The sequence below is a fragment of the Eutrema salsugineum genome, unplaced genomic scaffold, assembly GCF_000478725.1.
Source record: "Eutrema salsugineum unplaced genomic scaffold, Eutsalg1_0 scaffold_10, whole genome shotgun sequence".
Taxonomy (NCBI): domain Eukaryota; kingdom Viridiplantae; phylum Streptophyta; class Magnoliopsida; order Brassicales; family Brassicaceae; genus Eutrema; species Eutrema salsugineum.
Window position 1 is genome coordinate 1,887,769 of NW_006256908.1, and position 17,188 is coordinate 1,904,956.

The following is a 17,188-nucleotide window of genomic DNA, read 5'->3' on the forward strand; positions in this document are numbered from 1 at the left end:
AGATCCGGCCCATCTGTACCATTTGGGTGCCCCACTCTTCACCACTACCCAACTTTTCGGCAACCTGAGGCTTCAACTTCACCAAAATAAATTCTAATCATTCAATATTCTTGTAGATTTTATGATATTTATGGACTTGGTTTAAATTTAGGGTGATTTGCATAAATAATACCTTTTACACTGACAATTAGATAAATACCATACAAGAACAGTCAATTAGGTAAATAGTAATAGTCAACCGTCCAGAAGCTGGGGAAAATACAAAAAACCCCTTGCTTCCTTATCCAAAACAATGCTTTTTCCTGACATGAAAATGACGTCTACTTTTTGTAAAGTTGAAGACGCTAGCATCAACTTTAGAACAATAGCAGTGACTACTTTTAAGCATCGATTGGAGTGTATATAATTATGATTAAAATATAGTCTAAGCGAAAAAAAACTAAGGAAAAAAGCTGGAGGATTGTCTATGAATGAGAAAAAATTGGGGGATCGTCTATTACTGGATTCAATATCCCTTACAGTAGTCGATTATGGTTAAATATAGTTAACTACATACTGAACTGAGTATTGTAATATATATGTAAAATATATAAACATAGTATATTACAATAAGAAATTCTGGATTACAGGTCTTACATAAATAGACGACTATAAGAAAATCGATTACATATCTGTTATTAAGCGACTTCATAATTGGGATTAGAGAGGCCAACATTCACATCGGTTACCTGAATGATCAAAAGAAATGGAACACATAGTCGAATACATATATCAATTAGATAGACAACTATTAATAGATGGATATAAACTATAAAATAGAAAACATAGTCGAGTACATATATCAACTACATAGACAACTATTAATAGCTAAATATGAACCTGTATTTTATGAATCTCAGAACTCAGGTCTGAGATGTCTGTATTTTCGAGGGTGAGCTAAACAGTAACACAAGATAAGTAAAAATAATCGATTATAAAATAGTGTACTACAATAATAGACACTTGATTACATGTCTTACATAAATAGACGATTATTAAAGGTCGATTACATACCTGTTCTTTAGCTACTTCATAATTGGGATCAGGGAGGCCAACATTCACATCTGTAACCTAAACGATCAAAAGAATAAGAGACATAGTTGAATACATATATCAACTAGATAAACGACTATTAATAATCGATATCAATTATATCAATTCTAGGATATCTGCATTTTCGAGGGTGGGCTAAACAGTAACACAAGATAAGTGAAAATAATCAATTATCAAATAGACTGCTACTAATAGGTGAATACGAACTTGATCTTTAGCGAGCTCGACATTCAGATCTGGGAGGTCTGAAATCTCCTCGGTTGCTTGAACATTAACACATCACCCATGAAATAAATTGATTATATAATAGATGTCTACTAGTAGATGGTTATGAACCTTGACCTTTCCAGATTCCAAATTCGGTTCTGGGAGGTCTGCAATATACTCGGTAATATGTAAAGTAATCTGACATGAATAAAAAATAAGATTACGACATATTGGATTTCAATTATATGAATACGAACTTGATCAAAGGAGAAACCGTTATGTTACTGTTTATGAAAGAGGCTAGTGTGAACAGTAGAATAGGGGGTATTTCTGATTTTCTGAGTAATGGTATATCTGAATAGTAATTACAAGTAGTCAGTTACACAAAATGCCGACTACAATTGAAAATTAAATTGAAACATAATCCATAGATAAATAGTTGGCTACAAATTCAAAAACGAATGTTCATAATAGTAGTTAACTGCAAAACATGTAAAAGGTTCATAATTATAATGGAAAACATAGACATCTACCCATAGGTAGTCTACTAAAACAAGAGACAACAACTAAATTTGAAAGAACTGGTTTAACATGCTTTTTCCAGATAACAACCAAAAGAAATAGGATCGACCGCAGATTCTTTTCCTAGCCTTACAAAGACATCAAGCACTAGATCCCGAATCTGGAGAAGCACATTATTTGCCGAGACGTTGAGATGTTCAGAAGTGGATGTGTCTTTTGTTATTGGAAGGTTGTCCATTCTGATAAATAAATATAAAGTAGACAACTATTAGTAGAAGGTTGTTCATTCTGATAAATAAATAGAAAGTAGACAACTATTAGTAGACAGTAAATAACATAGGATTTGCTTCTTGGTTTCGCTATTGTAGTTGATTAGCAATGTTAACATAAAATGGACGGATATGACAGTTTGCATCACAAATCTGGGGAAGCACATTATTTGCAAACGGTGTGGGTTCGGATTGTCGAAAAGTACATATATCCCTTGAAATGAACGAAAAGTCAAATAGTTAGCTACTGTAAACTGACTACCAATGTGACGTAAATAACAAACGCACATATATGAGTAGATGACTATTCCTGTCTAGTAGTTATGTATACTAACTGAATATGTAGCTTTATATTGAATCGATTATAGACGTTGCGAGTAGACGATTACTAGCGATGATGTATATAGTTAACTACCGAAAGAAAAATTTAAAAATCCTAGATCTATAAAATCCTAGATCTATAAAAATCCTAGATCTATAAAATCAAGAAACCCAGATATGGATAACAGCGAAAATAGCCACTGTACTGAATAAATACAGAGAACAATTTACAAAAATAGTAGAAAGTAAAAATCAGCAGAACAGAACCAGGTATCAAAGATATACGTTTCATACCTCACCACTGAAGAAAGAATCGGCTGTGTTACAGATTTTTTACCATGGTTTGAAGCTGATGAAACAGCGATAATAAAAGATGGTAGAGCCTCGCCGTAGAGAAAGAGAGGAGCAAGAAGAAAGACGAACGAGTAGTCACCGTAGAAAAAGAAAGGAGAGAATTTTTTGGATGTGCGAGAAATTATTTGAAATAAAAATAAAAAAGTGAAAAACGCCTCTTTTGAATCTTTGACAAAGAGGATATAAAAAGAGGATATAAAGAGAGGATTTGGAAATGAAGAATGAAATTTCAAATTTTAAAATCCTGAATATGAAAACAAGACGTAAATTATTATTTTTAAAAAGAAATCAATGAAACAAAAAGATAAATTGTGTCAGACCAAAAAAGTTTGTGTTGCTATGATACAAGTTTTATGTCATAAGGTTGGGAAGCTGAGGGTGTGTAGTGTTTTTGCACAAAAATAAAAAAAGTTACTTTTCATTTCTGCAAATTGTTCTCTGCAGACTATTATTCATTACAATTTCCCTTAAATTTAAATATTTTTCATATATTTAATAGTTTCTTATCTATATATAATACATATAATTTTATCGAATACACATTATTAATTAAAATTGTAGAATATTTGACGGAATTTCTTTTTTTTTTTTCAAAAATTTCCGGTGTTGTTTTGTCAACTTGCATCTAAAACGACATCCACTCTCTAAAGCATATAAACGAGAAAAAAAATTTAACCACAAAAACTCAATGTCTTTGAAAACTTAAAACGTATTATTGTATGTTTTTATGAAATTATAACCGTTTGTTTTGTAAGAGAACTTTCTGAATTTGTATGCAGCATGGACTATTTATCACACAAATGCAAATGCACCATTTTTATAATAATTTATATAAATGGAATGTAACTCAGGGAGTCAGGGATATCATTGTATCAACATAATTATACTAATAATGTGAGATGGATTTTAAAAAATAAGAAATTTATCGAATTACAGTTTTAAACATTATAAAGTTTTTCGGTTCGGACCAATTGGTCGTTTCTCTTGAAGAACGGGAGAGTTGAGATTTAAAAAAAGATTCATTTTATGTCGATGTATACAGTCGAAAATGAATAATTTGAAAACACCTACAAATTTTCAGTTCCGTATCCTGAAAAGCAAATGCGATTCACAACGAAAATATGGAGACATCATTCTCTGGAAAATCTCAAACCCAAACATCGTATGTACGAAGTTGTTTCTGCTTCATCTTCCTCGTCATCTCGTTTCTACAGTGCACACAACCTGTTCGACAAAAGTCCTGGCCGAGATCGAGAAAGTTACACGAGCTTGCTCTTCGGGTTTTCTCGTGAAGGACGCACACAAGAAGCAACGAGACTCTTCTTAAACATTCACCGGTGGGGAATGAAGATGGAATGCTCAATGTTTTCCTCTGTTCTAAAGGTCTCTGCTACTTTGTGTGATGAGCTTCTAGGTAGACAATTGCATTGCCAGTGTGTAAAGTTTGGGTTTTTAGACGACGTGAGTGTGGGAACATCGCTTGTTGATGCGTACATGAAAGGTAGTAACTTTAAGGACGGGAGGAACGTTTTCGATGAAATGAAGGAGAAGAATGTTGTTACTTGGACTACATTGATAAGCGGGTATGCGCGTAATTCGTCGAATGAGGAAGTTTTGACGTTGTTCATAAGAATGCAGGAAGAAGGAACTCAGCCAAATTCGTTTACTTTTGCAGCTGCTCTTGGAGTTTTGGCTGAAGAAGGAGCTGATGGCAGGGGAGCTCAGGCACACACAGTTGTTGTAAAGAACGGTTTGGATAAAACTATTCCGGTGTCTAATGCTCTGATCAATCTGTATCTCAAGTGTGGGAACGTAAGGAAAGCTAGGATTTTGTTTGATAGAACAGAGGTAAAGAGTGTGGTGACTTGGAATAGTATGATCTCTGGATATGCAGCGAACGGGCTCGATTTAGAAGCGTTGGGAATGTTTCACTCTATGAGGCTTAATCACGTGCGGTTATCTGAATCGAGCTTTGCATCCGTTATCAAGCTCTGTGCTAACCTCAAAGAGCTGAAGTTCACTGAGCAGCTCCATTCCAGTGTTGTGAAATATGGGTTCTCGTTTGATCAAAACATAAAGACGGCTCTAATGGTATCTTATAATAAATGTACAGCGATGCGTGATGCTCTTAAGCTGTTTGAAGAGACTGGATTCCTCGGGAATGTTGTGTCGTGGACAGCGATGATTAGTGGTTTCTTGCAGAATGATGGGAAAGAGGAAGCAGTGGATTTGTTCCGGGAAATGAGGAGGAAAGGTGTTAGACCAAACGAGTTCACTTATTCAGCTATTCTCACAGCTCTTCCTGTGATTTCTCCATCAGAGGTCCATGCACAGGTGGTAAAGACTAACTACGAGAGATCTTCAACAGTTGGAACCGCTCTTCTTGATGCTTATGTGAAATTAGGTAAAGTAGATGAGGCTGCGAAAGTTTTTAGCAGTGTTGATGATAAAGACATAGTGGCTTGGTCAGCAATGCTTGCAGGATATGCTCAGATTGGAGAGACAGAGGCAGCTATAAAGATGTTTAGTGAGATCACAAAGGGAGGGATAAAACCAAACGAGTTCACATTCTCTAGCGTCCTTAACGTGTGTGCTGCTCCTACCGCGTCTACGGGTCAGGGAAAGCAATTCCACGGGTTTGCGATGAAATCAAGACTCGATGACTCTCTCTGTGTTAGTAGCGCTCTTCTAACCATGTATGCAAAGAAAGGCAACATTGAGAGCGCGGAAGAAATCTTTAATAGGCAGAAAGAAAGAGATCTAGTGTCATGGAACTCAATGATCTCTGGGTATGCACAACACGGGGAAGCTATGAAGGCTCTCGCTGTTTTCAAGGAGATGAAGAGGCGAAAGGTGAGAATGGATAGTGTAACATTCATTGGAGTATTCACTGCCTGTACACATGCGGGGTTAGTAGAAGAAGGCGAAAAGTATTTCGATATAATGGTGAGAGAATGCAAGATTGCACCTACAAAAGAGCATAACAGTTGTATGGTCGATTTATACAGCCGAGCAGGGCTACTTGAAAAGGCTATGAAGGTCATAGGCAACATGTCATACCCTGCTGGTTCCACCATTTGGAGAACAATTCTAGCTGCTTGTCGTGTGCACAAGAAAACAGAGCTTGGGAGGTTAGCTGCAGAGAAGATCATTGAGATGAAACCAGAGGATTCAGCAGCATATGTGTTGTTGTCTAATATGTATGCAGAGTCAGGAGATTGGCAAAAGAGAGCTAAAGTAAGGAAGCTAATGGACGAGAGAAACGTGAAGAAAGAAGCTGGTTACAGTTGGATTGAGGTTAAGAACAAGACTTACGCGTTCTTGGCGGGTGATCGGTCTCATCCTCTCAAAGATCAGATCTATATGAAGCTAGAAGATTTGAGTACGAGGCTGAAGGATTTAGGGTATGAGCCGGATACAAGTTATGTGCTTCAGGACATTGATAATGAGCATAAAGAAGCTGTTCTTGCTCAGCATAGCGAGAGATTAGCTATTGCTTTTGGGTTGATCGCTACACCAAAGGGAAGTCCTCTTTTGATCATTAAGAACCTTAGGGTTTGTGGAGATTGTCATGTAGTTATCAAATTGATTGCAAAAATTGAAGGAAGAAATATTGTAGTTAGAGATACAAATCGGTTCCATCATTTCAGTAGTGATGGTGTTTGCTCGTGTGGGGACTTTTGGTAACATAAGGGAATAACATTGTTGGAGTATTCAAAACATTTTTTTTACAAATTTTCGAGAAATAAGGCAAATGCAATGTTTTGGGATCAAATCAAACATGGGTTTGAGATTTGTTTCCTTCTCAGTACACATACATAAGGAGAAAGAGAGGAGACTAATGATAGTGAGGATAGAATGACAAATCTGTCAACCTTCTTCTCCAAACTCCTGTGTGAATCTCTCATGGACATCAAGGTCAGATTTGCTCACTGTTGGCCTTTGTCTAGCAAGCACTTTCTCGAAATCGTTTCTCGTGATCGGTGGTGGAATAATCTGTAAAAATACACAAATCAGTCTTTAGTTTAACAGCAAACAACGAGAAACTCAGTATCATATGACCAAAAGAACTCTACAGAATGAAATTCACTTAATAGCAGTGCATTCTCATGCTAAAACGGTTATGAGTCTTTTATGGGAAGATCAAAAGGATTTATTATCTTTCATTATCCAGGAAGTTTGAAACGCAAAACCTAATCATAAATGTCTACCTTTTCGCCAAGGCCTTTGGCTGCTAGATCTTGCATTGTGGTTTGGATGGCTCCAGGTTGCCTAGGTCCACATGGCATCCATGTACCATCAGGAGACTTGAAGAAGAACATTGCATCTTGGGTTTTGCGCACAGGTTCGAACAAAACGTCTTTTACCTGCAAGAACCAGAGAGATTCTCAAGACAAAAGCTTATTTATCTAAAGATACTTCTGAGACAAACTGTGGACAACAATCACTAGGGCCAAGCCACGTACACAAACGGACACATCTGAACCAGAAAACCCTTCTGTCTTGAGCCCTAAATATTCAAAATCAGCTTCAGTTAAATTATGAGGCGTGTCTCCCAAATGGACCTACATAAAACACACATATCTTTAGTCAACGGATTATGTTCTCTTGAATGATTTTACTTGAGGAGCTTGAAGCAAATGAACATTTAATACTTTGAACATGTGCTGTCTAGCCTTGGCTTCTGGGAGAGGAATATAGATACGCTTATCAAAACGTCGTCTAATAGCCTGAAATCAACATTGTGTTAACAAAGCAGTACAGGCAACGAAAACATAGAAGCAATCAACTCTTATTATGACTTTTCACCTGATCAAGAGCATAAGGTGTATTGGTTGCTGCAAGAACAAGTACTTTATCATCACTGTGTCCAACACCCTAAAAGAAAAAGGGATAATAAGTAAAGCGAAGAAACGTTTCTGCTAGAATTGAATGACAAAAGTGTTCATTTCGGATAAGCTTTGTACCTGCATCTGCACAAGAAGCTCTGTTTTGATACGTCTTGAAGCTTCGCTCTCATTTCCCTCTCCACGTGTACCGCACAAAGAATCTATCTCATCAACGAAAATAATCGACGGAGAACTTTCACGGGCCATCTCAAAAAGGTTTGATACAAGCTTCTCACTTTCACCCATCCACTTCGAGACCAGGTCTGATGAAGACACGCTGATGGTTGGGACGTAAAAAGGAAACAACTATGCTTAAGCTATAACGTGTTTCCAAGTATAAAAACTGTAAACACAAGATGAAATAGAAAAACAACAAGACTTATAGTACATAGCAAGCCATATATCAGAACTCCAGCACACGATGTTAACCTAAAACGTTTTCATCATTGTGATCATGAATGTCTTGCAACCACCATTTAAACAAGAATGTGTGGCACCCTTACACCAAAAGATCTGCATGCTTGCCTAATCAAAACAACATTTGTTGGTTCTCCTATAGGACATGTAAATTATACCAGAGACTATATACTAGCTTTCCATATCTAGCTGCAGATGCTCGTGGATAACATGTAAGTATAGCAGAGACTACTAAACCTATAGCAAGAGAGATAAACACGAAAACTTGCAGGAAACGTTTTTGATAAGTGCCTGTGTTTCCTTAATAATACTCTCTGAATTCAAAGAACACATACAGAAAACAAGAGCAAACAAAACCAAAGAACTAAAAGCAACCATATGTATTTGGTTTATGGCAAGAAGCCAAAATGAAAAAGCTAAGACACTGCACAACATATATTACCTGAAAAACGTAGAGTCTGCTTCAGTAGCAACAGCCTTGGCCAAGTACGATTTTCCCGTTCCAGGCGGCCCATACAGCAGGAAAGCTCGCCATGGCCGCCTCTTTCCTAAGAAAATCAACAAGCGAGTTTAATCAAAGTCACTATCTTCACCACCACAATACATTAAAATTGCTTCCTTTCATCTTCAATGTAACGCCAGCTGATTCAAAATACTTACCAGTGAAGAACTGTGGAAACTTTACAGGCAAAATCACAGCTTCCTGCAAAGCTTGCTTGGCACTTTCAAGCCCAGCAACATCTGTCCACTTAATGTTAGGCTTCTCCCTCACGATAGCAGAGTTTAACCCAGCTCGAAGCTTTGATTGCTCCGGATCCTCTCCATCTTTACCACCTTCCCCTCCGTCTTTCGGCTTAGTCTTCGGCCTCGTTGCGACCGCTGCGTCGCCGTTAGATCCCGGACCCGATCCACCTTCATCGAGAACGGCACGGATCTCCTCCGCACGGCGGAGATACTCGGTGAATTTCTGGGTGATTGCTTCTCTGATCTTCGGATTCTTCTCGTACTTGAGATGGGTTTTGAAGTACTCAAGTGCGTTCATATACAAAGGGAAAGCTTTATTGTAATTCCCAGCATTGTCCTCTTGAACCGCTTGCTTCACGTACTCGATCGCTTGTTCCTTGAAATTGCTGTACATGACTTTTAGGGTTTACCAATTTTGCTTGATTCGAATTGTTGTACTTTCGAAAAATTGAAAATTGGGTATGATCAAGGATCGAAAGGCGCCTTGAAACCGTGATGAGAAAACTCGTAGATTAAATTAAGCAGAAGATCGGAGGCGGAGAGAGAGAGAGAGGAAGAGGAAGAAAAAGAAGAACGAATGAATGATATGGAAGCTATGAAGAAAAAGCCAGATTTGACGTTGGAGACGAAAAGGTCTAAAACAGCGGAGCGTTGATTTGTTGAACGATGAAACGTTGAGGCGTTTTGGAGCTTCTGAAGGATTCGCTCAACGTTTTGATGAATGACAAGGAAAATACTTGCCGTTTTAATCATATACATTTAATTAAGAAAGAAGAATATAAACGCCCTTTCTTTGGAGTAACGTGCTACCTCTTTGGCTGTCCAACCAAGCATAATTGTATAATTCCACTTTCTAAAAAAAAAAAACTAAAACCCATTATCCCACATTTAGAGACTAAACCCAAAATTGGTCCGAAAAAATATTTGTGGTTTAATACTGAATAAAATTTGGGTTTTTATAAAGTATTTTTTTATTATATAAAGTGAAATAATTTAAAATTTATAACTCATTAGATCATAACATTGTGTCAAATCAATCTATTTTTAAGATAATATTGCTCATGTTATTGCGACTGAGAGTTTGAATCTAGTAAAACAATGCCGTTTTTGGGATTGTCTTAGAGAGAAACAGCCTTACTATTGTTGTTCATTCCATGTTGATCGTGCAAATACTGTGTAGACACATGGCTTGATAACTCAAGATTTCATCTACAAAAATGTATGTTGTCGAAAGAGCTTGAGATTCCATTTAGCTTACCTATGTTGGATCTAAATGTCATAATTGTGATGGTTGTTTCACTTTGGGCTTTTACAATCATATTGTGCTCTTTTTTTTGTGTGTCAAGCAATGTTTTCAACAAAGATAGAGGAAAGTAACAAAAGCTAAGCATTGTTTTTTTTTTCCTACACTTCTCAAATTCCATCTAGAATTAATTAATTATTTAGAGAAAATGGAAGAAAAATAGTTGAGTTAACCATATGTCTGAAATAGTGAATCATCAGAAATATCATTGTAATCCACAAATATGTTGGCCGAAAATGGAACCTTATATAAAATAAAAACATAAAGTTATTGAAAAAATATCGTTAACATTATGAAAGCTAACAAGCTCTTTGATGCGAGTGTAAACGCGGGATTTGTTGTTTTCGTTTTACTAAGCTTCAGACTTTAAATTTATAACTCCTAAATGTCTACAAGTGCACAGATGTGCACTGTAGTACTTAAGGTATCGATCCACAGAGACTTAGTTATTTCAGTACGAATTCACTGCAACGCTTAAATCAGATTAGAACTAAAGAGGTTTTGGTTTTGGGTTTTTGGTTGTCACTAAATCTAAACTAGAAAGCTAAACAAGTAAAAGCAAATAAAAACAAAAGCAAGTGTAAGCAAGTAAAAATCGGCTATGAATGAAAGCAGGTAACAAGCGAATAAAAGCATAATGGAAATCTAAGGTTGTAAGCAATGAAAGACAAACGTTGGGCATCAATGGGAATTCGCAGGGGTTCATGGACTAAGCTATGTCGATTTTAAACAAGTGATAAAGGTAATCAACTACGTATGTTCTAGAACTTGAGGCACGGAAGTATGAATAGCCTACTTTCGCAGCACTAAACAACTATCTCTCGCAACCCTGATCAGTAGGTTTTCACTCGGATCCTGGAAGGGAGAAGATGCAATAGCAGAACAAGACTCATCAATATTCACAACTCAACTACAGGTAGGTTTCCACTCCTATAGAAGATTGCTCGTTTCACCCCAGTTCAGACAATCAATGAAAGCTTTCGCAACATATCATATCAGATTGGCTTCTAAGTGGCCAGCAAAGAATCACGCAGTAAGATTAAAGGCAAACGAAGAACATCTAGAAGATTAATAATCCTAAATCTACCGATTCATAAGCAAAGACACATGAAATTCCCTTTGAACAATCCCTTTAAACCCAACTGGGTAACTACTCAAACATATTGTAACAAAGCATCATAAACGAAATTGAAAGTGCAGGAAACTAAAGAAAAGAGGGAAGAAGAACGAAGAACAGAGTTGCAGGTGGAGGCGCGATGATGCTCTCCAGCGGCGGCTCCTTCTTCAGGATCGACGACGGCGGCCTCTAGGGTTCCACACGAACTCTCTCTCTCTCTCTCTCCCTCTAAGTTGACTAAGTTTCGGACCCCTCTTTAGAATGACCTAAAGAGGGTATTTATAGCTTCTGGAGTGGTCCTGGACACTTAGGGCTTCAAAAATGACGAAAAGAATTGATCTGGGCTTTAATTAAGTCGTCTGGAAAGTGAACGACCAAGTTCCGCGGTCGCGGTGGCTCTACCCGCAGGAAAATGGGTGTTGGCCGCGGTCCCGGCACATGCTCTCTTCCGGAACTGCATTTTCTGTCATTCTTGCATCGGGATTATCTGAAGATCTAACCGTTGGATTGTATCCAAACCAAGTGCATTAGAAAGCTGGTTGGATCCTTTATGTTGTCTCAAAGTTTGGGGGTGATCAGACGGTGAGAAGGTCTTCATCGCTTGTCATACTTTTGACGGTCTGTATTTATCAAAAATTGCTCATTTGTTCCAAATTACATATCTTTTGCCCAAGTTTCCTGTAAAGTCTTTTGAAACTCTAAAACATTGAAAACACTTTAAAAATCATTGAAAACAGAGTTAAAACACCTGCATAAGACACAATTATGATCCATAAAAGTGGTCAAAATACGGTGTTATCAACTCCCCCAGACTTACCTTTTTGTTTGTCCTCAAACAAAATTAAGTCAGGAAAGAAATTTTTGAAAATCGCAGGAACTAAAAAATATCTCAGTGACCGTCCTTCTAAACCATAACTTATCGTGAAACATCTATTTGGATCTAGTCTAGAAATTTCTCACCAAAATACAAGCAAACTAGTCCGTTAATCTGTCATGCGAAAATCTACACACTTAGATCTAACTTCCAGTCAACTAGCTCTCTACATTCATTAAGTATATTGTGAGATCTCATCAAAGACATTATTCAGGGTAGACGGCGTTTGGTATTAAGGGCTGTTTAAGTGGTGGAGCTTAAGTGTTAGGGTTACCTGAAGAATCTGGAGAATGCAAGACACTATGCAAAACCGCAAGAGAGAGAAGAACCTGTTGGTGATCACAGATTTTCAGTCACTTCTCATTTGCCAAATGTTGTTGCATAATCTTCCTCCCTTTTTGTAAACAGATGTTCCCCCAGACTTAGATATTTTCCGGGAATCATAAAGATAATCTCCAAAACTCCATATAATCAGATCAAGCTTGCCTCAAGTATAAAATTCAATCCTCCTAGACTCTCTAAGGTTTTAAATTTCCTCTCCCTTCATATTTTTCTTTTCTTTTTCGTTTTTTTTTGTTGTATATATAGAGGAAACAACCTTTTATAGAGAGAGAGTCTAAGGGACGAAATTGTACCAAGATTTTGAAGTTTTTCCAAGGCAAACTGAATTTTCTCCCTTTGTTGAATCATTCCAATGAAATCGCAGATCTTCGTCTTCAATGACTGAAAACCACGTTGATCCTCTTTCTCTCCGACGTTTTTGCACATATCTGCATATAGAACAATGAAAAACAAGAATGCATGTGGTTTGAAAGATTAGGTTTGGTGGGGAACTAGCTAAAGATGAACTAGTCATTCAGGATCAACAAAGAGTGGTAAAAGGATAAAGGAGTCCTGAATGTATGATTCGTTTCCCTGATCTAATGCTTCAATGAGAAAATTAAGTCAAAATTAAGTCCAGATAAAATGAGCTAGTATATCCTGTCAGAAACAATCTCCATGAATAGAAGTCCTCTGGTGGGATTTCGTAATGCAAGTATTCTAGCTACCGCCTAGTCTAGGCCTAAATCACAAAAGAGCAAAAAACGAGGAAATAGCGTAGAAGCACACTGGTCTAAATCATCATAGTAATGTTTATGTGTTCCAGGTTTGAAAACTTTTTGAAAAACATTTTGAAAACGATTTTTGAAAATTTTTTATGAAAAAATTTTTGAAAAATTTTATGTGTCCAAAAACAAACTCAAAACAAATAAAATTTCATTAGTAACGGATGAACAGCCTCTCCAGACTTATTTCACACTGTCCTCAGTGTGATAAATCTTGGAAAGAATGGTAAAGAAAATAGAAAAGTTGAAATGTTTAAGTGTACTTATCGTGCTGGAGAGTGCTGCTCGTCTTTTTTATTTGTTCTTCCTTATTGAAAACCTGAAATTAAATGAAACAGAAACAAAGCAATGGAAATAGAAAATGAAGGTCAAAGGGAAATAGATAAAATACCAAGTGGGTTGCCTCCCACTAAGCGCTTGTTTCAAGTCATTAGCTTGACATTGTTGCTCGATTAGACTTAACCGGGGTCGTGACACTCTTTGGTCTCATCATTGGCCGATGATGGATCAATCAAAAACATCACTTCTCTCTCGTCTTCTCTTTCTTCAGCCAGATATGGCTTTACACGCTGTCCATTCACTGTAAATGAGTTTCCGGTTCTGTCCCACATGACAATGGCTCCGTATGGTTTGACTTCCTTTATCGTGAAGGGTTTTGACCATCTTGAACGTAATTTTCCTGGAAAAAGCTTAAGACGAGAATTGAAAAGAAGTACCTTATCGTTAGGAGCAAAAGTTCTATGAATAATCTTCTTATCATGATATGCTTTAGTCTTCTCCTTGTAGATCTTCGAGTTTTCGTAAGCATTGTGTCGGATTTCTTCTAACTCGTGCAGTTGAAGTAGTCTTCTTTCTCCAGCTGTTTTCAAGTTCATGTTCATCTCCTTGATAGCCCATTGCGCCTTGTACTCGAGTTCTACTGGAAGGTGACATGATTTTCCGTAAACTAGGTTGAATGGTGTTTTTCCTAACGGTGTCTTGAATGCTGTTCGATATGCCCATAATGCATTGTCACGCTTGGTAGACCAATCCTTGCGATGAACTGCGGTTGTTTTATGCAAAATCGACTTGATTTCTCTGTTTGAGATTTCCACTTGACCGCTAGTTTGGGGATGGTATGGAGAAGCAACTTTATGTGTAACTCCATTCTTTCTAAGAAGATTCTCGAAAACTCTGTTGATGAAATGCAATCCTCCGTCGCTTATCACAATTCTAGGAACTCCAAAACGCGGAAATATAACAGATTTAAACAGCTTCATGACGACTTTCGCATCATTGGTGGGGCTAGCGACTGCTTCAACCCATTTAGAGACGTAGTCTACTGCTACTAAGATGTATTGGTTTCCAAAAGAAGTAGAAAAGGGTCCCATAAAATCTATTCCCCAGACATCAAAAATTTCGACTTCGAGAATAAAATTTTGAGGCATCTCATTCCTTTTGCTTATGTTGCCCATCATTTGGCATTTATCGCGTTGTGATATATAAGCTTGAGTATCTTTGAACAAAGTAGGCCACCAAAAACCTGCTTGTAAGATCTTTGAAGCAGTTTTGAAGGTTGCGAAATGTCCTGCGTAAGACGAGCTATGGCATCCGAATAAAATTCCTTCCATCTCTTCTTCAGCCACGCATCTTCGGAATAACCCATCAGCACATCTCTTGTAGAGATAGGGTTCATCCCAAAAATAATGTCTTACGTCTTTCAGAAACTTTTTCTTCCTATAACCAAAGAATTGTGGTGGTTCTACATCAGCTGCTAGGTAATTTGCTATGTGCCTAAACCATGGGGTGTTGAAAGCATCTGCTCTTCGTATGAGTTGACGTGGTGGTGTGGTATTGGCATTGGGGGTAGTATCTATAGCATAGATGTTTTCTTCTGGCAAACTGTCATTTAAAGGCAATCTTTCTTCAACTCGAATTCGTGAAAGATGGTCTGCAACTCCATTATCTGCGCCTTTTCGATCTCGAATTTCGATACCGAATTCTTGCAGTAGGAGGATCCATCTTATCAACCGAGGTTTATCGTCTTTCTTAGACATTAAATACTTGATTGCAGCATGATCAGTATGAACTATGACCTTAGATCCTACGAGATAAGAACGGAATTTCTCAAATGCAAATACGACAGCCAGAAGTTCTTTCTCTGTTATAGCATAGTTGCATTGAGCTTCGTCAAGAGTTCTGCTTGCGTAGTAGATTACGTGCAGTTTCTTATCTTTTTGTTGGCCAAGCACTGCTCCGACTGCATAGTCACTTGCATCGCACATGATTTCGAACGGGAGGAGCGGAGACAAGGGCTTCTTTGATCTTATGAAACGCGGCTAAGCACTCATCATCGAACTCGAAGTTCGTTTCCTTGCAAAGCAAACGCATAAGAGGTCTAGCTATTTGAGAAAAATCTTTAATGAAGCGCCTATAGAATCCTGCGTGTCCTAAGAAACTACGAATTCCTTTTACGTTTGTGGGTGGTTGTAGGCTGGTCATGACCTCGATTTTAGCTTTGTCAACTTCAATTCCTTTTCCCGAAATCCTGTGCCCAAGCACGATTCCGTCTCGTACCATGAAGTGACATTTTTCCCAATTTAATACTAAATGCTTATCTTCACATCTCTGCAGAACTTTACCAAGATTGCCTAGGCATTTTTCAAAAGAAGATCCATAGACGGAGAAATCATCCATGAATACTTCCATGAAATCTTCAATAAAGTCTCTGAAGATCGACATCATGCACCGCTGGAAGGTAGCAGGTGCATTACACAATCCAAAAGGCATATGTCGGTAAGCAAACGTGCCATATGGACAAGTAAATGTCGTTTTTTCTTGATGCTCCGGGTGAATAGGAATTTGGAAAAACCCGGAGTATCCATCAAGGAAGCAATAGTAAGGGTGATTAGCTAACCTTTCTAGCATTTGATCTATGAATGGAAGTGGAAAATGATCTTTCCTAGTTGCTGCATTCAGTTTCCGGTATCGATGCACATACGATGTCCAGTTACTGTTCTCATAACGATCATTTCATCTTTATCATTTTTAATGACAGTGACTCCTCCTTTCTTCGGAACAACATGAACTGGGCTAACCCAAGTGCTATCTGAGATAGGAAAGATTATTCCAGCTTCTAAAAGCTTCATAATCTCCTTCTTGACAACATCCATGAGATTAGGGTTCAGTCTCTTTTGACTTTCGATTGAGTTCTTAGCATTATCCTCAAGATTTATCTTGTGCATACAAAGATCTGGAGAGATTCCAGGTATGTCATCAAGTGAATATCATAAGGCTTTTCTATGCTTTCTCGGCTCAGTCAACAGCATTGTGGCTTCTTCTTCTGTCAAACCAGAGTTTATTTTGACAGGATAAGTAGAATTTGGTCCAAGGAAAGCGTACTTAAGTCCGACGGGAAGAGGTTTAAGCTCGACTTTAGGGGCTTTAAGCTCGCTCCAAGGATCATTAATGGCTGCGGCAGTGTCTTTAGGAGGTGTAGGAATGTTTGTTTGGTCCTTAAGATCTAGATAGTGTAGAGGTTTCCTATAAGTTTCGGATTTATCAAGCATACGCGCGCATTCACTTGAAATTTCTTCAAGGAAATTGCGTTCATCTTTTGCGGGTGAAAGCGTGACACTTAAAGGGTCGTCTAGAAGCAGATCTTCATAGAATTCCTCAATAATTCCGTCTAACTCATAAACCCAACAAATTTTGCCATCCAGAGTCGGTTTATCAAAACTTTTATTCATGTCTAACTGCATAACTAGACCGGCTAGATGAAGGTCGATCTTTCCTTCAGGAACATTGATTATGGCTCCAGCTGTAGATAAGAATGGTCGTCTAAGAATAAGTGGATCCTTAGGTTCTCTTTCTACTTCTAGAACTACGAAATCGGTGGGAATGGAACATTTTTCGATTTCTACAGGAACATCTATTAAGATACCTACAGGTTGTCTAACAGAACGATCAGCTAATACTAAGGAAATTTTAGTGG

General features: G+C 37.7%; 2 protein-coding genes across 2 annotated transcripts; one reads left to right on the plus strand and one right to left on the minus strand.

Annotated features, from left to right (window-relative positions):
• The first annotated feature begins 3,765 nt into the window (after positions 1-3,765).
• On the plus strand, positions 3,766-6,454 carry LOC18026629 (pentatricopeptide repeat-containing protein At2g27610). The gene has a single exon (XM_006409691.2). It carries the CDS (start codon positions 3,867-3,869, stop codon positions 6,450-6,452), a length of 2,586 nt encoding a protein of 861 aa, XP_006409754.1. The 5' UTR covers positions 3,766-3,866; the 3' UTR covers positions 6,453-6,454.
• LOC18026631 (protein SUPPRESSOR OF K(+) TRANSPORT GROWTH DEFECT 1) lies at positions 6,444-9,387 on the minus strand. The gene is made up of 8 exons (XM_006409690.2): positions 8,732-9,387; positions 8,514-8,619; positions 7,733-7,931; positions 7,575-7,643; positions 7,421-7,495; positions 7,232-7,330; positions 6,977-7,132; positions 6,444-6,761 (listed from the first exon to the last, which is right to left on the minus strand). The coding sequence occupies exons 1-8, from the start codon at positions 9,207-9,209 to the stop codon at positions 6,636-6,638; spliced, it is 1,308 nt and encodes a 435-aa protein (XP_006409753.1). The 5' UTR covers positions 9,210-9,387; the 3' UTR covers positions 6,444-6,635.
• Between the last annotated feature and the right edge of the window lie 7,801 nt (positions 9,388-17,188).

Coding starts and splice junctions, on each gene's coding strand:
- LOC18026629 (XM_006409691.2), top strand. CDS start 3,867: ATGCGATTCACAACGAAAATATGGAGACATCATTCTCTGGAAAATCTC.
- LOC18026631 (XM_006409690.2), bottom strand. CDS start 9,209: ATGTACAGCAATTTCAAGGAACAAGCGATCGAGTACGTGAAGCAAGCG. Junction 7,496..7,574: donor CACCTTATGCTCTTGATCAG/GTGAAAAGTCAT, acceptor TGTTGATTTCAG/GCTATTAGACGACGTTTTGA. Junction 7,133..7,231: donor GTTCAGATGTGTCCGTTTGT/GTACGTGGCTTG, acceptor TGGTTCTTGCAG/GTAAAAGACGTTTTGTTCGA.